The sequence below is a fragment of the Oryctolagus cuniculus genome, chromosome 2 (assembly GCF_051225735.1).
Source record: "Oryctolagus cuniculus isolate XC-2025 breed Fujian yellow rabbit chromosome 2, ASM5122573v1, whole genome shotgun sequence".
Lineage (NCBI taxonomy): Eukaryota > Metazoa > Chordata > Mammalia > Lagomorpha > Leporidae > Oryctolagus > Oryctolagus cuniculus.
The window spans coordinates 94,176,515-94,200,053 of record NC_142868.1 but is presented as its reverse complement, the minus strand read 5'-3'; the positions used below and the strand labels follow the sequence as shown (position 1 = coordinate 94,200,053).

Below are 23,539 nucleotides of genomic sequence, written 5' to 3'. Positions count from 1 at the left end.
GCGGGCTCTCGGAGCCAGGCCAGAAGTGTGGAGGGCAGGCAGGCCCGGCTCCTCCGCCCGCGCACGAGAGCGCGCCCCGCACGTCGCTCCCGCCCGCTGCGCCTCTGCTCCCCGGGGCGCGTCCCTTGCCGCTTCTCGCACTGGCAGGGCTCGATCGTGCAGGGGGGCGGAGAGGAGGGGGCTGCCCCGCGTCCGGTCCCTGCGAACCGAGCCCTCCGGCGAGGGCAGCCATTGGCCCCTCGCGCCGCCGAGCGGCGGGGCGAGGCGCGCGGCCCGCGGCAGCCGGGAGCTGATTGGCTGCGCGCGAGGCTCCGCGGGCCCGGCCGCAGGAGCGCGGCGCACTCGGGGCCCTGCAGCCGCGGGAGTCGGTGCCGCGCCCGCCGCCCGCCGCCCGCCGCCCGCCGCGCGCGCGCCTCGGAGCCCGCAGCGGCCTCGCGTCCCCGGCGCCGCCGACTCCCGCGCCAGCTCCCGGCCGCGGCAGGCCCAGCACCGGGGCCGCCCACCTCCCCAACCCCCCCCCCCCCCCCGCCAACCCCACGCCGCACGCCGGGGCCGGGCAGCTGCGCGCGCGGCCGCTGCGCCGCCGGGCAGGGTGGGCACGGCGCCTTTTGTCCCCCGGGGCCGCTTGCAAGTTTGCGGGCGCGGCCGCCCCGACGTGGCGGGAGGCGGCATGGGCGGCGGGGCCGCCCCGGGCGCGCTGCTGCTGGCGCTGGCCGCCGGGCTGCTGCTGGCCGCGGGCTCGGCCAGCGAGTATGACTACGTGAGCTTCCAGTCGGATGTCGGCCCGTACCCGAGCGGGCGCTTCTACAGCAAGCCGCCGCAGTGCGTGGACATCCCGGCGGACCTGCGGCTGTGCCACACCGTGGGCTACAAGAAGATGGTGTTGCCCAACCTGCTGGAGCACGAGACGATGGCCGAGGTGAAGCAGCAGGCCAGCAGCTGGGTGCCGCTGCTCAACAAGAACTGCCACATAGGCACGCAGGTCTTCCTGTGCGCCCTCTTCGCGCCCGTGTGCCTCGACCGGCCCGTGCACCCGTGCCGCTGGCTCTGCGAGGCCGTGCGCGACGCGTGCGAGCCGGTCATGCAGTTCTTCGGCTTCCACTGGCCCGAGATGCTGAGGTGCGACAAGTTCCCGGAGGGGGACGTCTGCATCGCCATGACGCCGCCCAACGCCACCGAGGCCGCCAAGCCGCAAGGTGAGGCCAGCGCGGCCGGGCTGGACCGGGCTGGGCTGGACTGGGCTCCAGCGGCGGCCCCTGGACCGGGCCGGGCTGGGCCGGGCGGAGCGCGCGCGCGCTTGCCAAGCGCCCCGCGGGGCTTGCGCGCCTTGGCTCTCGGCGGGACCCAGGGTCGCGTTTTTGCGCACCTGGAACAAAGCCCCGCGCTGGCGATCGAAGCGGAGAGCTCCTCTCCTCGCGTCTCGGGCACCCCCAACCCCTAGCCCACAACGAAGGTGGTGCGGTGCGGGGCAGGGAAGGGGGTGGGAAGCCGCCGGCCCGAGCTCGGTCGAGTAGATTCGGAGGCGAGTTTTGTTCGTGACTCCTGTCTTTTTCCCGCTGACGGGACCCTGCTCCCCTAGCCGGCCGTTCAGCTAGCGGCGCGGCCCCCCGGGCCCGCCGCGGACCCGGCAGAGCGCAGGGCGGAGAGCTGGCGGGTCGCAGCCCTGGATCGCCGGCGGGATGTAAGCGGGTCGGAAACTCGCTTCTCGGGTCCTCCCGCACGGCCGCACGTCTCGCTCATGTGCGCAAACCCGCAGGTCATTAGAAATATAAAAATGTCATTAGCCGCTGGAGTAAAACTTTGCAGGCTGCCAAGCTCCCGGCTCCCCAGCCTCTCCTGTTTAAAAAAGTCACTTTTTTCGCGAGAACAAGAAGAACAGAAATCTTGGGGAGGCAGAAGAGCAAAACCAAAACTAAAACCCAGCGTGAATTCAGCCAGCCCTGCAGTTCTTGGGGAGCAGCTTCGTGGGGAGCAGTGTGTAGGCTCAGAGGCTGGGCTGGGCCAGGCCAGACTTCCCCACCCCAGGCTGGGGATGGGTGACTGGGTGGGGCTTGCATGCTCAAGGGTGAGCGTCTTTCCCCTCGGCTGCTGGTGCCAAGAAGAGGGGGTGCACAGGCGCCCCGAAATTAGGTGTAGGGCAAGGGACGCCCTGAGCTTGGAAGGCTGTTGGCTCCAAGGTGGGTGGGAGAGGCAGAGGCTGCTGGATGGTGGTGGTGGGGTCCCGGGGTCCCAGCATCTCTACCTGAGAGCACTTTGTGTGCTGTTGTGAGGTGTAACCGACCACAGCAGTGCACCGAGTTGTGGAGCTGAGCTTTCGCTTCCTCTAGCGGCTGGGAACTAGCCTGGCCCTGCCCAGGGAGGTTGAGTGGCCGCTGCTCCTCCTGCCAGGTTGGGGGTGGACCAGACTCAGCGATCTCAGTGGGGACAGCTTGCAGGGGAAGTGGCCAGTCTGAGGGAAAGCGGGGGGGGGGGGGGACACGGCTCACCAGGGGGCATCACTCCCAGCCCAGCACCCCCACAGGATGGAGTTGGTGGTGGTGGGGCTCCACCATTGCCATCTCCTGGATGCAGCTTGTGCCTCTCCCTCGTCCCTCTTGTCCCTCTTGGTTCTTTGCTGAGCAAAGCCGAAGAAGCTATGCGTGGGACTTGGGGCTGGGTCTCCCCGTGGAGGAGCCCCCTTGGGGTCGGGAGCCCCATGTAACTTTGTCCGGGGCAGCTGAGCACTGTGTGTGTGTGTGTGCACGCGTGCAGGGGCAGGTGACACTCTGATCATGGAAACCCAGCGGGTGGTGGCTCCAGGATAGGTGCGGGCACTTTGGGGTGAGAATAATCGCACCCCCAGTCTTCTACTCGGTCATTCTTGCAGTGAAAACTTTATTTCCGGAGCAATGGCCCAGCTTTGCGTACTTCACTTGATGTCTTTCGGGTTCCTGCTCGCACACGGTTGGTGCTGGGGTATTGGCTAAGCCGTGTGCTATTAAGCAGAAACCTCATCATGAGAAATGAACCTTCCCTCCCACACCCTAAGGGGGTGTCTAAGCCACATGGGCTTCTGAGTGTGTGAGAGCGAGAGAGAGCGCGTGAGAGCGAGCACTGGTGTGTGTGTGGATTTTTAAAAGTTCACTTAATCCTGCTTGCAGCCAGCGTGCAAGCTTCCGTTCAACAGTAACAAAACAAAACCTTTTGGTTTTTCGCTCACTCGCTTTCAACCCTAAAGTAGTGATTTTGTTCTACCTTTCGGTTGGATGACTGGGGGGATTTGTCCTGCTGGGTAGCTGAGGGGCCCTGCTGACCCCCGGAGGAGGAGGAGGAGGAGGAGGAGGAGGAGGAGGAGGAGGAGGAGGAGGAGCAGGCGGAGGCAGGGATGACTATCGCATTATGCACTCCTTCTCGCCTCTCTGCAGCGAGCAAGCAGCTCTGCTGGCAGCCTGGAGTGGAGCTGGGATGGAGGGAGCCCTGTTGTGGACCTGCAGGGGCTGGGGCCACTCCGCCTGCAGAGGCGCTGAGGCCCAGATGGAACTGAAGTGAGTGCAGAGCGGGCTGCCCTGGATTCATCTCAGCTCCTAAAGGAGCCTGCGCAGAGCCGACTGGAGGAGCCCTGGCCTCTGGGTTCTTGGCTGCCTGGACCTTGCTACTTGTTGTACCAGGATTATAGTCTTAGGTCCTTGTAAGGGGGTGACTTCCACACTGTGTGTGTGTTTTAAAGATTGATGTATTTCTTTGAAAGGCAGAGTTACAGAGAGGCAGAAAGAGAGAGAGAGAAAGTCTTCCATCCACTGGTTTACTCTCTAAATGGCTGCAACAGCTGGAGCTGCGCTGATCCGAAGCCAGGATCCAAGAGCTTCCTCTGGGTCTCCTCCCACGTGGGTGCAGGGGCCCAAGCACTTAGGCCATCCTCTGCTGCTTTCCCAGGCGCATTAGCAGGGAGCTGGATGGCAAGTGGGGCAGCTGGGACTGCTGTGATGTGGGATGCTGGTGTCACGGGTGGCTACCTGGCCCCTGGCGTGTGGTTCTCACTGCTGTCAATATGGACAGTGTTTGGTGCTGGCTGCAGATACTGGAGCGTGTCAGTAAGATTCATGGAAAATCGGCTGAGGAGATATGCTCATTTTGGTGCCAGAACTTTTGCAGTCCATTCACAATTTTTATTTTATTCCCCGTGATAGATGCTTTCGACACCAGAGCCTGTGCATGCGCAGATCTCAGGAACGTGTGCACCACACACAAGCACCTTTCAGTTCTGTGTTCCCTGAACTTCCTGACATTCCAATGCAGACGGGACGGGGGTGTCTGTGGGCCACTCGGCACCCTGCGTGGAGCTGGGGAGAAGATGGGGAGGGGGGAGGGCCAGCGCCCTCCTGCTCTTCCACCGTGGAAGGCTTTGCTCAGTTCCCCGTCACCCGGCGGGGTGGGAGATGCTGCCGCAAGAGGCTGGGTAGGGGTGAGGGGTGAGGACTGAGAGCAGGGGGCGCTCAGTGTACCGACCGCCCCCCCACCCCCTTCTCAACTGCACCCTCCGGCTCCAGGCTGGTCTTCGGGGGCTTCAGCTGCAGTCCAGCGAAGGTGGGTGTGGAGCCCTTGGGTTCCGCCTGGTTGTTCTCTCACCTCTCAGCCTGATGCAGGGTGAGGATGGTGACGAGCTACCTCCGCCTTGGGCGGGTTCTACCCCACAGCCGCCTCCTGGAGGCCTGGACAGCACCCCGTGGCCTGGAGAAGCCTTCCAGGGGCTTGCCGCCCCAGCCCCCTCCCCGCCCCGCCGCTCCTCTTCAAAGTGCTTCACAGTTGCTCATGAAAGAGCCTTCGCGGAGCTGTCTCCATCCTGCTCGTCCTCCCATTTGGCTGGCACTTTCCCGCCCCTTTGCAGCTGCCCCGCCAGAGACCCTGCTGTAGCCCCTGCACGGGGGAGCGGGGGGGTGCTGGGGGCGACTGAGGGCTGCTCAGCTTGATCTGTCTTCTTGGGAGTTTGCAAGTTGGAAGGGGCAGGTCTCTGGGATACACGGTGGCGTCATTTCAAGGAGGGAGGAGAAGCAGCAGGAAAGGAACAGCCAGAATGCGGATCTTTTTGGAGGGTAACCAGCCTGCCGTGTCCCCAGGGACCCGTGGCACCCTGGCCAGCCACCACTTACAGAGACGGATGCTGGGTTTGTGGGTGCCTTCACAGCCGGGTCTCTGGGGGCCGTCCTCAGGAGCCCAGCAGAGGGGCTTCCCCCCCCCAGAGGTCCCCTCCCCCGCGTCTAATGCTCTCTGTGCCCGCTTCTCTCTCCAGGCACCACGGTGTGTCCTCCGTGTGACAACGAGTTGAAATCTGAGGCCATCATCGAACATCTGTGCGCCAGCGAGTTTGGTGAGAGAATGTTCCCGGCCGCCCCCCACCCCGGGGTGGGGACTCCACAGCCTGTCCTTCCTGGTCTGTGTTCCCAGATCCTGGGCTGCATCTGCTTGGGAGTCTTGGGACCCTGCCTCCGTCCTCTCCCAGTGGCCGAGAGAGGACATGGTGGGGTGCAGAACTGGGTGGTTGTTAACGCTTCCGCCCTTCTGCCCTTCCGCACAGGGCATCCACGTGGAGGGAGGTGGACTTAGGGGCCGGATGAGGGGAGAGCAGCAAGTCCCTGGGAGCCTCCAGGAGGGAGGGTCCTCTCTCCCCTGCTCCAGGGGGAGCTTGGGCTGGGCTCCTCCTGGTCCTGCCCTTTTGACATCCACCCCTAGGTGTCAGCGCTACTCTGCCCAGAATTTAAATGGCTGGTGCCTTGTTGCAGGGGTGGAGGTGGGGGTGGGGGGGTGGGGGGTGTTCAGAGGAGGGCCCCCTCTCCTGCAGAAAGCATGCATTCTCTCCCTTCTTGTCAAATCACTCGGAGGGGAAAAGAGAATTCTGGAATCAGCACTTAGAATGGCTGGGGAGTGGCACTTAGAATGGCAGAGGAGACCTAGACTAACCCCACCCCCGCCCCAGCCTGGAGCTGGGAGAGGAGACTGAGAGAGACGCAGCTCCTCGCCTCTCCCCTGCCTGTGCGGAGGGGCGAGTGGCTCAGGCCAGGCCCCCTGCGTACTGAACAGCATGCTGCTTGTAGCTCACACGTTGGATTTCTTGCCGGGGAAAAGCATGAAGGTAGGTGATGTGAGTCAGAACCGCTGCTCCGGGTTTGCATTCACGGGGCGCAGTCAGGTGCACGGGGGTGGGGGTGGGGGGCTATTGCTGCAGCAAAGGCCACTGCTGGGCGCGTGGTGCACCAAGCAAATTACGTGTTCCGGCTAAGGTGCAGTCCTAGGGTGTGACCTGCGCGGCGTGGGGGTACGCCACGGGTCTCAGACGCTCTGCTCGGCAGCTGGGATTCGAGTCACAGCCATTTTTGCTCCTTGCCATGTTTGATGAACTCAGATGCAGCTGCATAGGAGGGCGCGCGCAGACTCAGTAGCCCCGGCGGCGTCTTCCTAGGTGGCGGCTGTTTGCTTTCTGGATATGAGCGATCCGGCTTGGGCAGAGGTGCGCCCCCCCGACCTGGGGCTCCTAAAAAAAATCTGTGGGTGCGCGCCCCCCTCCCCCCACCACTGCCCGGCAGCCAGCTCTTCATCCGGGAATCAGGTTCCTTTGCAAACATGCCTTTGGACCTAAGGGGGGACGGGACGTGAAAGCGCCATCTCAGAAACCTTGACAAAAAGCCTTTTGTTGCGTGGCCAGGGGGGCGTGTGTGCTCAGATGTGCCTGCCATCCCACCGGACCTTGGGGGGGGGGGGTGAGGGGAGGAGCGGAGGGAGCTGCCTGAGTCGCGATACTCCCTGGGCACTTGAGCAAGTCCAGGGGCCCCCTTGGCGTGTATTCCCGCGCCACGGCGAGGAGCGATGGGAAACCCTGGGACTGGACGCGTGGAGGTGACGGGCAGGCGGGGCCTTCTTGTGCATGTGTGGGGAACTGAACTCACCACTCCTGGACACAGGCGCCCTGCACCTTCGGCATGCATTGCGCATGCATTGCGCACAAAGGCACAAAGTATAGCAGTGCGCTCTGCGATCCAGAAATCCCGACATGGAATACATTAACCCTGGGTTTCAGCGTGATGATTTCGCGGAGTCACGGCCTCATTTTCTAAGGCAGAGGCTTGCGGCCCGGGGGCCCAGGTGGACACCGAGGCACTGTAAGAAGCGCATTTAGGTCTGGACGCTCAGGCTCTTTGTTGGGAAGTCACCACCAGGCCTCCTCCCTGCTGTGACCCCGTGGCTGGGCCAGATTATGCTTCCTGACCGTATCTGTGGCAGCTGGTTAAACTGGAGGTGTGGCCTCGATGTAGGGAGCCCAGGTGCTTTAGCAAGGAGCTGGATCAGAAATGGAGCAGCCGGGACTCGAACCGGCACCCACATGGGATGCGGGCACTGCAGGCCGCAGCTTAGCCCACTATGCCCAGCGCCATGCCCAGTACTTATAGGTTTAGCAAGCCACCAGGTACTGCTTGCATATAGGAGAGGGGTCTCATGTTAATATCCAATCAGGCCTCAGTGAGTCTGAGAAATTAGCCAGTTGGGCCTGTGTCCCCTTAGCCTTGAGATGGTTTTCTTCCTTTCTTTTATTTCTCTAAGATTTATTTATTCATTTGAGAGCTAGAGTTAGAGAGAAAGAGAGATAGGTCTTCCATCCGCTGGTTCACTCCTCAAATGGCCACAGTGGCCGGAGCTGGGCTGATCCAAAGCCAGGATCCAGGAGCTTCCTCCGGGTTTCCCACAGGGGTGCAGGGGCCCAAGCACTTGGGCCATCCCTCACTGCTTTCCCAGGCCACAACAGAGAGCTGGATGGGAAGTGGAGCAGCTGGGACTCGAACCGGCGCCTCTGAAATGGAAAGTCAGCACAGCAGGCGGCATCTTAGCTTGTGCGATATGGTCTGATTTTCTTTTGGGGTTCACAGAGGTTTTGAGTTCCTCCTAAACCTCGGAGGACATCTTGTTTGGTAAGGAGGGATTCCGACTTTCCCGGCCAGGGCTGGACGCTTTTGCACGCCACCGTGCTGCCCACCTCCCCCAGGAGGTGACGGACAACCTGCAGGCTGCCTGGAGCTGCTCTGACTTCCTGGGCACAGACGCGGGCTGGGCCAGGCTTCCTTGATCTGAATGCAGGAGCGCCCTATTGGTGTTTTTTGTTTTGTTTTTTTTTTTTTTTGGTAATGTTCTTAGAACACAGTAAATGGGATTTTTTTCCTGCTGTCCTCTCTCTCTGCAGGGGCTGAGCTTAACTCTGCCCTTCCTCGCACTCTGCAGAATGCAGCCTTGTTGAGAAACTTGTTTCCTAGCTCAGTTCACTTCAAGTAAGTGAGGCAGTCAGCCACGCTGATGGGATTCCGCTCGGAAACAAAGCCGCGCCACAATGCGGGCTGACATGCCACGGAGAAGAAAAGGCACGTTTGACTCCCCTACTCCAGGGATCAAACTTCGCATTCACTGGGCCTGACATCCCTGGTGGGAAGACATCGCGCTGCTTCTGGGCGCTCTGTGAGCTCCAGGGATAAGGGGTGCATTCCTTCCGGGTCAGCAGGCACGCTCGGCTCCTGCAGTGCCCCTGGGAGCTGGGCAGGGTTAGCGCTCGGCTCTGCACCCTCGGCCTCCTGCTGGTGCAGCCCTGGACCACGAAACCGATGCAGGAAACCAGAAGTTAGCTGGCACGGTGTCCCGACTCAGCACGGCGCCCAGCCTGCCTGCCACACCTGAGTGAGGATGCGGTGGTCCGCTCTGGCTGCCCTGGCCTGAGGAATCAGGCCCGCATCCTCTCGGCAGCTGCCCCACTACCAGTCTTATTGGTAACACCAGTGCCTGCAGCCCCCTTCGACCCCCCCCCCCCCAACCTCCCTCTCTGGACACTTCATCCATTCTCCAGCTTCCTCTCTGTATCTGTAAAATCCTTAAGCTCCTCTGGCATATATTTGCATGACAATATATGTGCGCTTCACAAAGTTCCTGGAAAAGGGAATTAACCTGTAAGTAAGTTCATTTTGGAGCCGAAAATTTCGAAACCTGAGAGACTTTGAGCAAAGCCTCCAGGAAGATCTTGGAGGATGCATATTAGAGATAAAAACAGGAAACGGTGCAGTGGAGGTCAAAGTTTTTTTTTTTTTTTTTTTTTTTTTTTTTTGCAACAAAGTAAACTTAACTGTTTCATTTCACAATTTCATTCCCTTTTGCCGGGAGTTTGTTGCAGTCCCCTGGGTTTGGGCTTCCTCAGCGGGTTGGGAGGTTCCTTTCCTTTTGTGCTTGCTGGTGTCCTGTGTTCCTGGTGAGATGAGCTGTTCCCATGTATGCACCTGACAAAGCGGGCAGAGTCCGTGCTGAGCTGTGTCTCAGAACACACGTCCAAGGCCCACTTGTACTCCATTGGCTCCGCGGGGTGGGGACAGCGGCTCCCACGTGGCAGGTGTAAAATACCAGCGAGTCAGGTGAGCGTGCGTGTGACAAGGGCTGGCTCCGTGGGCTCCTTGTTGATCCGGGAGGAAGCTCCTTTCTACCAGTGTGGGCAGCTTGTTTAGTAAGTTCGAGAAAAAGTGCGTGCCCTGTTTTGCGTGACCGAATGTACCCCTTAAAATATAAAATTGCCATAACATCCAGGAACCTCGTGGGGTCTCAGCTGCAGCCCTGGTCTCCTTCCGGTCTCTGCCTCTACCTGATGCCTGGGGTGGGTGGGTTGTGTGTGATGTCACCTGCTCCTCCACCCGCTGGGATTGGGGACCCCCGAGTGCTGCTAAACCCGTCCCCAGGAATTTGGGCTGAGGTTAGATGTGGAGGAAGCGTGAGGACGTGATGTTGTGAGCAAGGAGCAGCCTACCTCCATCGCTGATTCTCTGCTGGCTACACCTGCGGCCGGCTGGCGGGCCGAGACTCACGTAAAGCATACTGCCTTGGGAATCTCCTTTGCAAGCAGTGAAAGTGAGCTGAAGATTGAGGAAGGAAGCAGAAGCCAGGGTGGGGGCATTGCCTTCCAGTCCTTGATCGCCCACTGCAGGGGTGCCGGGCAGCCCCGGGTACAGCTCGAAATAGTTCTGCTCGGTGAGATGGCAGACGGTACCAGGTGCAGGTGTCGGTGTGGAGTGGTGGAATGGTGTCAGCAAGGAAGGCAGGCCCGGGCCCCCCCTGTGGGCATCCTTGGTGGGTGCTCGGCGTGGAGCTCTTTCCAGGGGTCCTCAGACGCCCTGCTGTCCTCTGCATGTGCCTGATATCTTTCCCATACCGGCTTCCCTGTCCCTTGCATCCTGCTGGTGTGGCTTAGGTCTGGTCATGATTGGGTCAGGATTGCCTGACACCTGACATCCCCCATGTGGGTGCAGGAGCCCAGGCACTTGGGCCATCCTCTGCTGCTTTCCTGGGCGCATTAGCAGGGAGCTGGATTGGAAGTGGAGCAGCTGGGACTTCAGCTGGTGCTCATAGGGAACTGATGTGTCTCAGGTGGTGGGTTACCCTGCTGCACTGCCCTTCCTTATCAATGTTTTAAAAGCTTGAAGTAATATATGTGAGGTGCCTTCGAAAAGTTCATGGAAAGTGCTTCTTACGAAAACCATGCATGGATTGAAAATCTCTGCACCTGAATAAATTTGTCTTAGCATTGCATTTTTCTAGTGACTTTTTGAAGACTCCATGTATGCATACCCTTTACCATCTTTTAAAAAGATTTATTTACTTATTTGAGAGGTAGAGTTGGGGGGGGGTCTTTAATTTGCTCATTCATTCCCCAAATGGCTGCAACGGCAGGAACTGAGCCGATCAGGAAGCCAGGAGCCAGGATCTTCTTCTGGGTCTATCACTCGGGTGCAGGGGCCCAAGCACTTGGGCCATCCTCCACTGCTTTCCCAGGTGCATCAGCAGGGAGCTGGATTGGAAGTGGAGCAGCCGGGATGTGAACTGGCGCCCCTATGGGATGCTGGTGATGCAGGCAGAGGCGGGCCCTAACCTTTACCATTTTAACCCTTTCTAAGTGTTCAGCCAGTGGCACGAATGACATCCACGTGGCCATGCGACCGTCCCCACCATGCATCTCTGGATTTCTCATCATCCAAACTGAAAATGTCTGCAGTTTAAATGTTCTCCCCACCCCGACCCTCCTGTCTGTGAACTTGGCTCCCCAGGGAGCTAGCAGAGTTTTCCTCTCTGTGTCTGGCTGGATTTACTCAGCACCCTGCCCTCCTTATCTGTGGCATGCGTAAACCCTTGGGGAGGAGGGAAGCAGGGCGAGGAGGCACCTGCTTTCTGGTTCGCCTTTATTGTGGTTAGTCCTTGTATAGACCAGGACTGCTCCCCTTGGAAATGGCGCTTTCCTTCCTGCCAGCGAGTCCCAGCCCAGAGCTCATAGCCTCGCTCGCTCTTGTCCATCTTGTGCTCTGCGCATTCCCGTGCAGGAGGCGCTCCCTGGGCTGTGGCGGTGAGGTGCGCCTTTACTCCCTCTGTGGGGTGGGACTGGGCCAGTGTCTGTGCCCAGCACACAGGAGTCAGCGATTGCTGGCTTCCTTCCTGGAGCGGCGCTCACCCTGAGCCTGGCTCCTCCTTTACCAAGTAGGGCTGGTGATGTGTATGCAATATGCGGTTTCAAGGTGCCATAGTTAACAAAAGTGAGCAAGAACGTTGGCGGGTCTAGCAGTCCGGAGAGCTGAGTTTTAGTTTCGGATGTTGTTCGAGACTGCGGGGTACACAGAGCTGGGACGTCCCACCAGAGCGCTCACTCCTCTCCCCCCCTCCCGTGTGTGTGTGTGTGTGTGTGTGTGTATGCTTTTTAGAAACGGTGCACTTACTGTGTGGTGCACATCATTTATTGAGGTTTGCCCAAGAGAGAATCAGTAGCTCTTTGGCTTTTTGGTCCAGCGGGCACTTGGCTTTTTCCTTTCCAAATAGCCTCCTTGTGATATTCCGCTCCCTTTAACCAAAAAAAACAGGGCTGATGCAGAAGCAAAGCTGTATTTAAATGTGGGTAGATTTCATCCAGTTGGGCAGAAACGAGCCAGAAGCTGCAATCTCTATTTTTTTCCCCTTAAAGGAGAACAAATGGCCAAAGAAATGTCAGACCCTTGTCCTGCCCCAGCCTGCTTAGTGCAGCCAATTAAACCTGCATTAGCGTTGGAAGGCGTCTCAAAGGCCGGTAGATCCTGCTTGCAACCTTTGTTTACTCCCTTAGGGACACTGTCGCACGGATGATTTATCAAAGCAAGTGTTTATCTGGCAGGAAAATAAACCCTGGGCCCGTTCTGATGGAGAGTGCCTGTGCGTTTCTACCAAGGTTATACACGGGTAGCTGGTAGGTTGCAAATCCCATGTGAAAGCCAGACGCACACGATAAATATTCAAATGACAGCATGGCTGCGAAAGAGACCCAGCCCGGGTGCTAGTGCTGTCCACTCACGTGCTGTGCCTGGGAGGACCTGGTTCCGAGTGGCTGGGTGACCCCGAGGAAGGACTGGGACTTGGAGCGTTGGGTTTGCGGGACCTGCCAGAGCCGGCTGCTGGGTTTCCTGGGAACCAGTTGACTCAAACAGGCAGGGGGCTGGGGCCAGGGCAGAGGGGAAGGCGAGCAGGGTTGAAGTTACCTTGTGGCTTGTACTGATTTTGAATTATTCAGGGGAGTGCTGGTGGGGGGACGCTGCCTGGGGCTTCCCTTGACCCTTGGCCAAGAGAGCTCCCACTAGGGAAGGCAGAGGAGGTGCTCACGACAGGTGCAAGGCATGGAGTGAGTGGCCATGGAGTGCAGGGCCTTCTAGATCTTTCCAGGGGAGATTCCGTGCTGGTGGTGAGAGCGGCTTTCCTGGGAGGGACGGCTGAGCTGGCACCTGCACCCCCTCACCCGGCCCCCACGCCCGGTGCTCTCGCTCTGACCTCCTGGGCTTGGGGGCCGGGCTCCTGTTGGATCTTGCTTTAGGACGGGGCTGAAGCGAGGCTGTGCCTGTTAGCTCGGGGGCAGGCCGGTGGTGGGGAAGCATCCTCCCACTCGGGTGGGGCCGGGGGCTCTCTCCCTCCGGTTCTCTCTGCCTGGCCGTCAGCTCTCCTGCAGGAAGCTCCCTTTAGGGAACACCTCCGACGCCTCCTCCTTTGTTGGCTGTTTGGACATAAACCTGGGTGTGTGTTTGTGTCTGGTGTGTGTTTGTGTTTGGTGTGTGTGCATGTCGGAGGTGTGTGTTTATGTGTGTCTGGAGTTTATGTGTATGTGTGGGGTGTGTGTGCATGTGTGGGGTGTGTGTGTATAGTATATGTGTGTGTGTGGTGTGTGTGTATGAGGGCACATTTGGTATGAGTGTGTAGTGCATATGTGCATGTCTGGGGTGTGTGTATGTGTGTGCATGTCTGGTATGTGTGTACAGTCTGTGTGCATGTCTGGTATGTGTGTACAGTCTGTGTGTGTGCATGTCTGGTGTGTGTGGTCTGTGTGTGTAGTGTATGTGTGTGCAAGTCTGAGCTGTGTGTGTGGTGTGTATATGTGTGCTCATCTGGTATGTGTGTGTAGTCTGTGTGTGTGCATGTGTGTGTGTGTGGTCTGTGTGTAGTGTATGTGTGTGCAAGTCTGGGGTGTGTGGTGTATGTGTGCACATCTGGTGTGTTTGTGGTGTGTGTGTGTGCACGTCTGGGGTGTGCGTGTGGTGTGTGGTATGTGTGATATGTGTGTGTATGTGTGTGCACATCTGGGGGGGTGTGTGTGTGCACCCATCTGGGGTGTGTGTATGTGTGCACATCTGGGGGGTGTGTGGTGTGTGTGTATGTGGGCACATTTGGTATGAGTGTGTAGTGCATATGTGCATGTCTGGGGTGTGTGTGTAGTGTGTGTATGTGTGTGCATGTCTGGTATGTGTGTATAGTCTGTGTGTGTGCATGTCTGGTGTGTGTGTGTGTGGTCTGTGTGTAGTATATGTGTGTGCAAGTCTGGGGTGTGTGGTGTGTGTGTGCACATCTGGTGTGTTTGTGGTGTGTGTGTATGTGCATGTCTGGGGTGTGCGTGTGGTGTGTGGTATGTGTGATATGTGTGTGTATGTGTGTGCACATCTGGGGTGTGTGTGTGCACCCATCTGGGGTGTGTGTGTGTGCACATCTGGGGGGTGTGTGTGGTGTGTGTATGTTTGCATGTCTGGTGTGTGTGGTGTGTGTGTGTGGGGGTGGTGTGTGTGTGTGTGTGTGTGGTATCCTCCCTTCACGGCAGGTCGTCCATGGAGGGGAAGCCGCGGCGTGTGCTTCTGTGGCTGGTGGCTGCACCCGAGAGAGGCCTGGCTGAGTTCTAGAAACCTCCCGGAGCATGTCCCGCCTCCTCAGCACCCAGCCCTGCACCTGGGCCTGGCTGAAGCTTTGGGGGTCCCGGCTCATCTCAAATGTGCCGGACGGTGCCCGCTCTCAGGCCTGAGGGAGGGTCGGCTCTTCCGTGGGGGCTGGGGAGAGTGTCCAGGCTCCAGGGTCAAGAAAGGCGGGAAAGGGGAGGCAAGACCCAAACCAGGAGGAGCAGTTCTTAAAGTGACAGCACCTGGCTCAGGTACGTAGGTACGAACAGACTTGAAAAAGCTCACAGAAGCCGGCGCCGTGGCTCACTAGGCTAATCCTCCGCCTGGCGGCGCCGGCACACCGGGTTCTAGTCCCGGTCGGGGCGCTGGATTCTGTCCCGGTTGCCCCTCTTCCAGGCCAGCCCTCTGCTGTGGCCCGGGAGTGCAGTGGAGGATGGCCCAGGTGCTTGGGCCCTGCACCCCATGGGAGACCAGGAAAAGCACCTGGCTCCTGGCTCCTCCCATCGGATCAGCGCGGTGCGCCGGCCGCAGCGCGCCGGCCGCGGCGGCCATTGGAGGGTGAACCAACGGCAAAGGAAGACCTTTCTCTCTGTCTCTCTCTCTCTCACTGTCCACTCTGCCTGTCAAAAAAAAAAAAAAAAAAAAAAAAAAAAAAAAATTAGAAAAAGCTCACAGAAGATAGAATCGCAGATGAGTTTGGGAACAAAAGAATTAGAAACTTGTGCGTGGTTCTTTTTTTCTTAATAGGTGCTGTCCAGGAAGTTTTGGAAAATCCTTTATTTATATGCACAAATTTCAAAGATGTTTTTCAGCAAAAGGAATTTATTTATTTTTTAAAATAAGATTTATTTGAAAGGCAGAGAGAGACAGAAACAGAGACAGAGACAGAAAAAGATCTTCCATTCACTATTTCACTCCCCAAATGGCCCCAGTGACCCAGGGCTGGCCCAAACCCAAGTGAAATTCCATCTGGGTCTCCCACATGGGTGCAGGGGCCCAAGCACTTAGGCCATCCTCTGCTGCTTTTCCAGGCCATAGCAGAGAGCTGGATCGGAAGTGTGGCAGCCGGGACTCGAACTGGGGCTCTGATATGGAATGCCCTCTGCACGACCTTATCTTTGCATTCCATTTTATGTGAACTTTTTAAAGTCCCCTTGTACAGATAAAGACGTCTGCCATTTGTTGGGCATTTGTCTCTGGTAGCAGCAGCCAAGGCCTGGGGCCTTGCAGGCTGATTTGCGGTGTGGCAGAAGGGAGTGGAGCTTTGGGGTCCCCTCTGTGCCCCCAGTTGTGGCACGGCAGTTGAGGTGAACAGGTGTGTTCATTCCACTGGGGGCTGAGTCTGCAGCCACTGCTCCCCAGGGGGACTGCACTGGCCGGGGAGCCTCCTGACTGTTGTGTGTGTGTGTGTGTGTGTGTGTGTGTGTGTGAGAGACGCTGGCCATGCATGGCAGGTGTACACTCCTGTAGACTGCATTCAGCAGAGAGTTCTTGGGCTTCCGCTGAGCCCTGAGTCCTGCTTGGTCCCCACAAGGCAGAGACTGACTCTGGAGTTATCCTCCTGCGAGGTTTGAGCTGCAGGCAGGGGGTTTGAAGCTTTTCTTCCCTGGGCCTGGCACGAGAGGCTGTCTATAGGAAAAGCCCAGCAAAGCAGCCAAGAAGGGGCTTTTGCTTCAGAGTTCCGCGGCCGAGCCCCTCGGCCACCTGCTGTTGGCCAGAAGGTAGCTCTGTGCTAACTTAGAGGCAGGAGGGAGAGTGTGGCTCAGGGCAGAGCTGGCTGGGGCTGGGCCAACTCAGGGCCACCCACTGGGAGCAGCCCTCGGCTTGATGAAGTTGGCTTGGCCTGGCCGTCCCAGTGGGCCGGGGGAGGGACCATGTGGTGTGGTCAGTGCCCCCAGGAAACCTCCTTCTGGGTGTGCTGAATGGGAGCCAGGGGCCTGTAATTTGCTCATGCCTGGGTCACCGCAGAGCTGGTCATTACTGAGAGCAGTCGTCATTAGCAGCTGTCATAAACGGCCCCGGCGTTTCTCCCCAGACCTCGTTAGCGGCCCAGGCGGGCAGCAGATGCTGTGCTGGTGGAGCCGGGCTGGTGATCGTGAGACTGGGAGTGAGGGCCCAGGGCAGGGGCGGCTGGGAGGGGGCGGCTGTGCAGCCACAGTCAGGGGCAAGGGGCAGGGCAGGCAGGGGGGTGCCCGTGTGTGTTTGCACCACTGTGTGTGTGTGTGTGTGTGTCTGCGAGACCACTGTGTGAGACCCGGGGCCATGTGTGTGTGCACCTCTGTGGGCATGGCAGGTGTGGGAGGCACAGGTGTAGACACGTCTGTGTGAGTCCGTGTGTTTGTGTGTGCACAATGCGTCGTCACGGTGAGCCTGGCCAGGCCGGTCTGAGCTGAGATTCCACGGCAGTTAGCAGGGACTGTCAGCCAAGGGCAGAGCCCAGGGCAGAGCATGGCTAGGCACTGCCTTGCTCCCCATGCACGGCCGCCGGGTGCACTTGGCCTTCCTCTTAGGCAGTGTAGAAGAGGCTGGAACAGAGGGGCAGTGAGTTGACGCCGTAGGTGAAGTGGAGTGGGGGTCTTTGGGACCACGGCACAGGGTGGTGAATTGTGTAGCTCCATGTGCTCCAGACCCAGAGCTGGTGGCTGCCGGATGTCCTGCCTCAGCCCCCTTCCCCTGGGCTGCTCTCCATCTCTGTCCCCCCCGGGCTGCTCTGGACTTGATCAGAAATGCAGAGGTGGACGGTGTGCAGCAGCCCCTGGCCATGGGTGAGGCAAGAGGCTGGGCGGTGTGGAGCAGGTCCTTTCTTTTATTTTTTATTTTTGACAGGCAGAGTGGACAGTGAGAGAGAGAGACAGAGAGAAAGGTCTTCCTTTTGCCGTTGGTTCACCCTCCAATGGCCGCTGCGGCCGGAGCACCGCACTGATCCGAAGCCAGGAGCCAGGTGCTTCTCCTGGTCTCCCATGGGGTGCAGGGCCCAAGCACTTGGGCCGTCCTCCACTGCACTCCCTGGCCACAGCAGAGAGCTGGCCTGGAAGAAGGGCAACCGGGACAGAATCCGGTGCCCCGACCGGGACTAGAACCTGGTGTGCCGGCGCCGCTAGGTGGAGGATTAGTCTATTGAGCCGCGGCGCCGGCTGCAGGTCCTCTCTAAGCAACTGCTTTCTCAGACTCGGAGCGGGTCTGCGTGCCTGTCCCCCAGTGACGTGCCAGCCACCTGGCTTTGCACAGGAGCAGGGCTCAGAGGCACGGTTTTCTCGCGCACCAAGCAGGGCGAGCCGTGCAGGCTCCGCAGGGCAGCTGTGTGGATCCTGTGACAGGGCGGCCAGGAGTCCTGGAGTCTGCAAGTATTCGCACCCCACGTGTCACTCCCCTGCGACACCAGTCCCGAGTGCCGGCCACCAGCTCTGCACCAAGTCCCCCAGGGAGGGCTTCTCGTTCAAGCAGGGGTGCGAGGAAGAACGCAGGGGGAGCACCTGAGGGATACACGGAGTCTGCAGCGTTGATGGTGGTGCCGAAGGGAAGGAGTCCTAGGGGTTCTGACAATGCAGGCCCACCTGGCCCACCCCAGCCATCTCTGTGGCCTCACAAGGGGAGTGAGTACGAACCGGAGACTCCACGGGGGAAGCAGCCCTGCCACACACACACACACACACACACACACACACACACACAGGACAGCAGGGCAGAGTGGGGTCCCCTGGCCATGCAGGAGCCTCACCCTGCAGATGTGGTTACCTGGCAATGAAAACCAGAGGCCTTGGAGCACTGGTGACCACAGCCAGGAGGGGCCCCAGGGGAACCTGGATCCAGGCCCCCCTCCCCTGCCCTGCTCCCAGCTCCCTCCGCTGGGCAAAAGCTCCCCCAACCCCCACCCCATTCTGCCTGCACAGTTGTGTGCGAGTGGTGGGGGGAGAGAAGCTGCCCTGGGTGGAATCAATAGACTGTGTTGGCTCTCCTCGGTGAGTGACAGCGCTTGGCCCTGCGCCGGCCTTTCTTGCAGACTTAATGTATCCTCTGGCAGGTTTCCTGCCTTTGAGTGATGGCCCAGGGCCCCCCGAAGCAGGCAGGCGGAGGAAAGCACCAGGCGCCGCCTTCCTTTGCCTCCCGCTGCACCCCACCCCCAACCCTACGCCCGCCCACTGTCCCTGCTCTTTGGGGGGTAGGGTGGAGGGAGGTGTCTAGCCTGGCCCTGCTGCAAACTCTGCCTTCCCCCCCACCCCGTCCTCTTGCCTTCCGGGTTCCTTTGGATGCAAAACCTGGGCAGAGGAAGGCTCAGCTTGCAAGTGCTCCACCCCCACAACCCTGGCACAGGAGGGGCAGCTTCTGAGGCCGCCACGAGGGGTCCCTGGTTTCCCCCTGGGCCTTCCTGCTGCAGGGTTTGAGCCCGCAATGCTCACAAAGGAGAGGTGGCCAGGGACTCCCAGGGCCAGGCCCCGGGCAAGGGGCGCTCAGCAATGGACAGGCAGGGAGGCTGTGCCGACCCAGGGCCTGGGCTGCAGGTGGGGCGTGGTTTTCTGCAGGGTTGGTGTTGTGTTCTGGCACTGGAGTTAGGAGGGCGCAGAAGGGCAGGCGGGGTGGCGTGGGGGGAGCCCGGGGGTCACCCTCTGACACTGTCCCCTCTGCAAGCAGAGAAAGCAACATTTGGGGAGTTGGCCACGGGCTCCTGGCTGTCGGTCCTGCCTCTGCACCGGGGCACGGGGCCAGGCTCCTCCTGGTCTCTCCTGCAGCTCCAGGTCCATGCTCAGTGCCTCTGGGTGTGCCTGCACTCATTGACCGTCTTCGCCAGGAGACCCTTCTGCGCACGCGGAGCCGGTCAGTCGGCCACAGGTGGCGGGCAGGGAGGAGGCTGCCCACCTGCTCCTAGCACGTGCACACAGGACGCCGTGTGGGTGGCAGGGCGCTGGTGGAGCCGGGGAGCGAGCTCCAGTCCACTCTGCGTGTTCGCTGAGTGCATCGGCACACACAAGCGAATCAGAGGAATGGCCCTTTTTTTTTTTAAACTTCTACAAAAAGTCATATTGGACTGGCTCAGCTACTGATTGAGCGAGGTGCCTCTGCGAGGCCTCCCGGGTGTCTTTGGGTAAATCTTGGCGATGGCTGAGAACAGCAGTCTGGTGCCTACTGTCGTCTTAACGAGGAGTGTCCCCATCCGATCTCAAAGGGAGGGTCTGTGAGCTTTGCAGGGCAGCGTGGAGAAGGAGGGGGAGAAGGGGGGGGGAGGAGAAGGAAAAGGGGAGGGGGGAGAAGGCAAGAGGACAGGGAGGGGGAGGGGAGGAGAGGACTATTGCTTTGTGTAGCAAAGATGTGACTGTATCCTCATGTTCTGCGCATAAAGATCCTGAGTTCTCCTTACTAGGAGGAAAGGGAGGACTAGGGTGGGGAGGGAACGTTACCCCAGGCCAGCGTCTACACCAAGTGGTGCTTCCCTTTGCGAGAACTGGGGTCTGGAACACCAAGTGGTGCTTCCCTTTGCGAGAGCCGGAGTCTGGAGTCTCGCCCCTGGGAGTGGGATGATAGGGGAAGGAGACCGTTTGTAGAGAGCATCTTGAGAAACGAGGGGGAAGTGGATCCAGATGTCTACACACACACAGAGAGAGAGAGAGAGAGAGGGAGAGAGACAGGGGCGAGGGGAAGAAGCACTCCACACAGAGAGACATCTCCCATCTGCTGGTTTACTCCCCGGATGTCGGCCGTGACCCGCTGGAGCCCTAACTGAAGCCAGGAGCCAGGAACTCCATCCAGGTCTCCTGCGTGGGTGGCAGGGAGTCACCTACTTGAGCCCTCACCCGCTGTTTCCCTGGTCAGGGCTGGGCCAGATTGAAGCCAGGAGCCAGGAGCCTCATCTGGGTCTCCCACGCGGGTGCAGGGGCCCAAGCACTTGGGCGATCTCATGTTTTCCCCGGGCGCATTAGCAGGGAGCTGGATTGGAAGCAGAGCAGCCAGGACTCAGGCTGGCGCTCAGATCTCGGATGCTGGTGCTGCAGCTTAGCTCTCCACAGCACAACGCTGGTCTGGACCCCACCATAATTTAATTGATTCTATCTGCAAAAGGCCCTGTTTCCAAATGGTCCTACTCTGAGGTTCCAAGTGCATACTTTTTTTTTTTTTTTTTTTTTTTTTTTTTTTTAAAGGAGCAGTGTTGAGCTTATCCCAGGTCTCAGATTGAATCCTGCCTCTGTCTCTTGCTAGCTGCTGTCTCGGGGAGACATGCCTAGATCCAGCAGTTGTAAAAGCTTGGGAGGTGGTAGTGCCTGCTTAACCTAGTCGTGAGGGTGAAATGGGGCAGGGCCTCAGTGGTGGGGGTCCCAGGGGCAGCCTGGGCCAGTGTGGGCAGGGGCTGGTGATCTCCCGGGGCGGGGTGGTGAGCTCTCTGCTGTTCACACAGCCAGCACGTGGCCACGCCGCTGGTGGCCAATGAGGGAAGCACGTATGGTCCCGAGTGGTGACCCCAGGATGCTGCTGTGGTCAGCTGCTGCTGGGAGCCGAGAACCGCTCTGCACTTAGCCAGTGTCTCTACTGCTGTTTAGCTGGAGACTGGGGTGTTGCTTTGGGGATGCAGCCATGAGATACCTGTGTCCCAGTAGTCGGGACAAGGTGGTATCTGCCGTGCCCCCAAGCTGGGCAATAGTGATGGACAGATGCCCAGGTGGGAGCCAGGCTGTACCGGGGACCCCCCTCTGTGCACCTGACACTGTGTGCCGTGAGGGGCTCCAGCGCTCTGGGATTGCCCCTGCCGTTCATTTTAAGCTCTTGAGACAGATACAGGCCCTCTGACAGCTGTGTATTTGTTACCAACAGGTTAAATAGGTGTCTTCCTGAGGGGCCCTTGGTGGGGGTCACAGCCAGCGAAGATTAGCACCACAGAGCAGGCAGCAGGCCCAAGAAGGGAGCTTGGATCGGGAAGGTTGGATGTTTCCCAGGGAGCTGCCCGTGGTGGGTTCCCCTGGACCCTGTGCATATAGGAGTCACAGTGTTCCACGGCGCGTGTGGCATGGGAAGGGTGGTCTCCAGACCCCACACTCTGTGGCCGATGGGCGTGTGTATCTACAGATGTGTTACCCAGTGCCTGCCACCGGTGCATGCGTCATGTGGGCCTTTGTTGGTGCCTCACAGAGCTCAGTGGGAGTGAAATTCATTGTCCTTCTTCCACCTGGCCGTGCCCCATTGAGAAAGTGGGGGTCCCTCTGGCAGATCCCTGTGGGGTCTCCGGCTTTGTAGCATGGTGAGACTCGCTTGCTGAGGCTGCAGGGGTGTGGTGTGGTGAGCCCCCCAGGGCGCTGGAGAGGACAGTAGGGAAGGGACCCCTCATGTGTTGCACCAGGGAGAAGCCCAGGAATGAGAGGTAGGCGCACTGCATGAGGAGGGAAAGGGGCTCAGGGTGGGACAGGGAGCTCCGAGGGCCAGCTGCACGCATCTGTGATGGGTGCACCTGCTGGGGGAGATGGGGGCTCATGGGACTGTCCTGTGAGACCCGCCGCCATGCCCCCCACACCCGGCCCAACGCTGGGACTTCGTGTGCTCTCAGTAGGAAGAGAAGCCGTGCAGATGGAGAGGTTCATGATGCATTAACAGAGAAGCTGTGAGTGTGGAGCCAGGAGCTGGAAAATATCCCCCAGCCTGCACCTGTCTTGGGAGTGGTGGAGTGGGGGGCTGGGGCCTGCGCAGGTGCCTCTGGGTGTGGGCTGCACACCTGTGCTGTCCGCTTGGTGACTCCCAGGACTTCCCTTGTGGTCCACCCGACTCTAGGAGGGTCTCCTTGGCAACCCCCCGCCACAGGGAGTGTATCCCACGCTTGCTTCTTTCTAAGACGTGGCTTCCCAAGGAGGCCGGGTGTGAGTGCTCCATCTGTGTGATGGACATTGGATTCCAGCTGGCAGTGGCGTGCCCCGTGAGGCTTTATTGGTCTCAGGCCCCAGAAGGGCTGCAGAGTAAGTCCAGGTGTGGAGGTAGGGTCAGGACTGCAAATGCGTGCGAGGATCCTGAGGGTGTGGCTGTGACCCCCACCCTGCTGTTGCTGCTGCTGCTGCCCTGGGGAGAGCCTGGGCGGTGGATCCAGTGCAGGATATGGGCAGGGGCATTTGTGCTCCCTACCCTGCATGCTTTTATGCCCAGTGTGTCCTTGAGAGGGAGGGAACTGGCTGAGAATCTTCTCTGACCCCAGCCTGCCAAACAGCCTGTCCGGGGCATCAGAAGGGCCTCCCAGGACACCGGCTGCTGCTGGCCTGGGTCTCCCACCATGAGCCACAGGGACCCAATAGGGGATTTTCATGCAAAGCCATCGGTCAGCCAGGGTCAGCCAGGAGAGTCCGGGGAGGCTTGCGGGGGCGGGGGTGAGGTGGGGAGATACAGCCATACCAAGCCACGCCCACCTGTGGTCCCCAGCTGCCAGGCAGTATCAGCCTGCTTGGGCAGTTGTTAGAGGTACACATTCCTGAGCCTACCCTGGCCCTGTTGCTACTGAGTCACAACCTCTCTGGCCGGGGGTGGGGGGGTTTGGGGGGTTTGGGGGGAGGAGGGGTGGGGGGGTGGAGTCAGCAGCCTCTGCACTGCCAGCCTTTGAGAACTGAGCTCTAGATAAATATCTCAGATCCGGGGCGGGCTCAGGGCTGCTCCAGTCTGTGGCTTTAGAAGCTCAACCCCTACCCCCAATCCCTTCCTCCCCTCCCATCTTTTTGCTTCCAAGAGACCACTGCACACTCCAGCCTGCCATTGGGGTGAACACTGGTGGGTAATGGAGAGGAGCTGGGGGCCAGGGAGCCCGTGCTGGGAGCAGCTGTTGGCCTTGGCAGGTTTGCCGGAGCTGGAAGCCAAGCTCCAGTCTCTGCTGCGATTGACTTTAGGAAGTGATTCTGCTGTTCTCACTGCCTCCTGCGGGGTTGTGAACAGCTGGCCGAGGGGGCGAAGGCAGGGGACTGGCCACAGCAATTCTCTGCCTTCCTCTGAGACCCAGGGCGCTGGCTGCCAGAGCCGCCCACGCACGCACGCCTTCGCCCCGCTGCGGTCAAACTCCAGCAGGCCGTGCTGTGCTTGCAAAGTTCATCTCGCACCATCAGCTTCAGTCAGTGGGGGTTGAACACAATCCATGAAACCAAGCAATTAGCGGGATGCCGCCTGAGTGGCATGGATGTTGCTGGTGTGTGCGTTTGTATGCACGCGTGTGTGCATGAGAGAGAGTGGGCAAGCATGAGCGAGCTGGGCAGGTGCCCCTAATGTTGCAAACTCTCCTCCTTTGCCCGTGTCTGGGGTTTGGAATGCAGGTCAAGGTCAGTGTGACCATTTGCTGCAGATGCAATGCTGCGGTCTTCTGCACACGTAACTTTCTGTAGGCG

At 59.5% G+C, this 23,539-nt stretch overlaps 1 protein-coding gene across 2 annotated transcripts in view; it reads left to right on the top strand.

The window, feature by feature from the left end:
• The first annotated feature begins 321 nt into the window (after nt 1–321).
• The window catches only part of SFRP1 (secreted frizzled related protein 1), a 33,486-nt gene continuing 10,268 nt past the window's right edge, over nt 322–23,539 (top strand). Inside the window, exons 1-2 of one of the 2 annotated variants that reach the window (XM_089327367.1) lie at nt 322–1,196; nt 5,267–5,407. In XM_089327367.1, coding sequence (XP_089183493.1) covers nt 671–1,196; nt 5,267–5,407 — 667 coding nt within the window. In that variant the 5' untranslated portion in view covers nt 322–670. The remainder of the gene's footprint in view (nt 1,197–5,266; nt 5,408–23,539) is intronic. The other variant, XM_008273926.5, reaches the window with a different exon arrangement.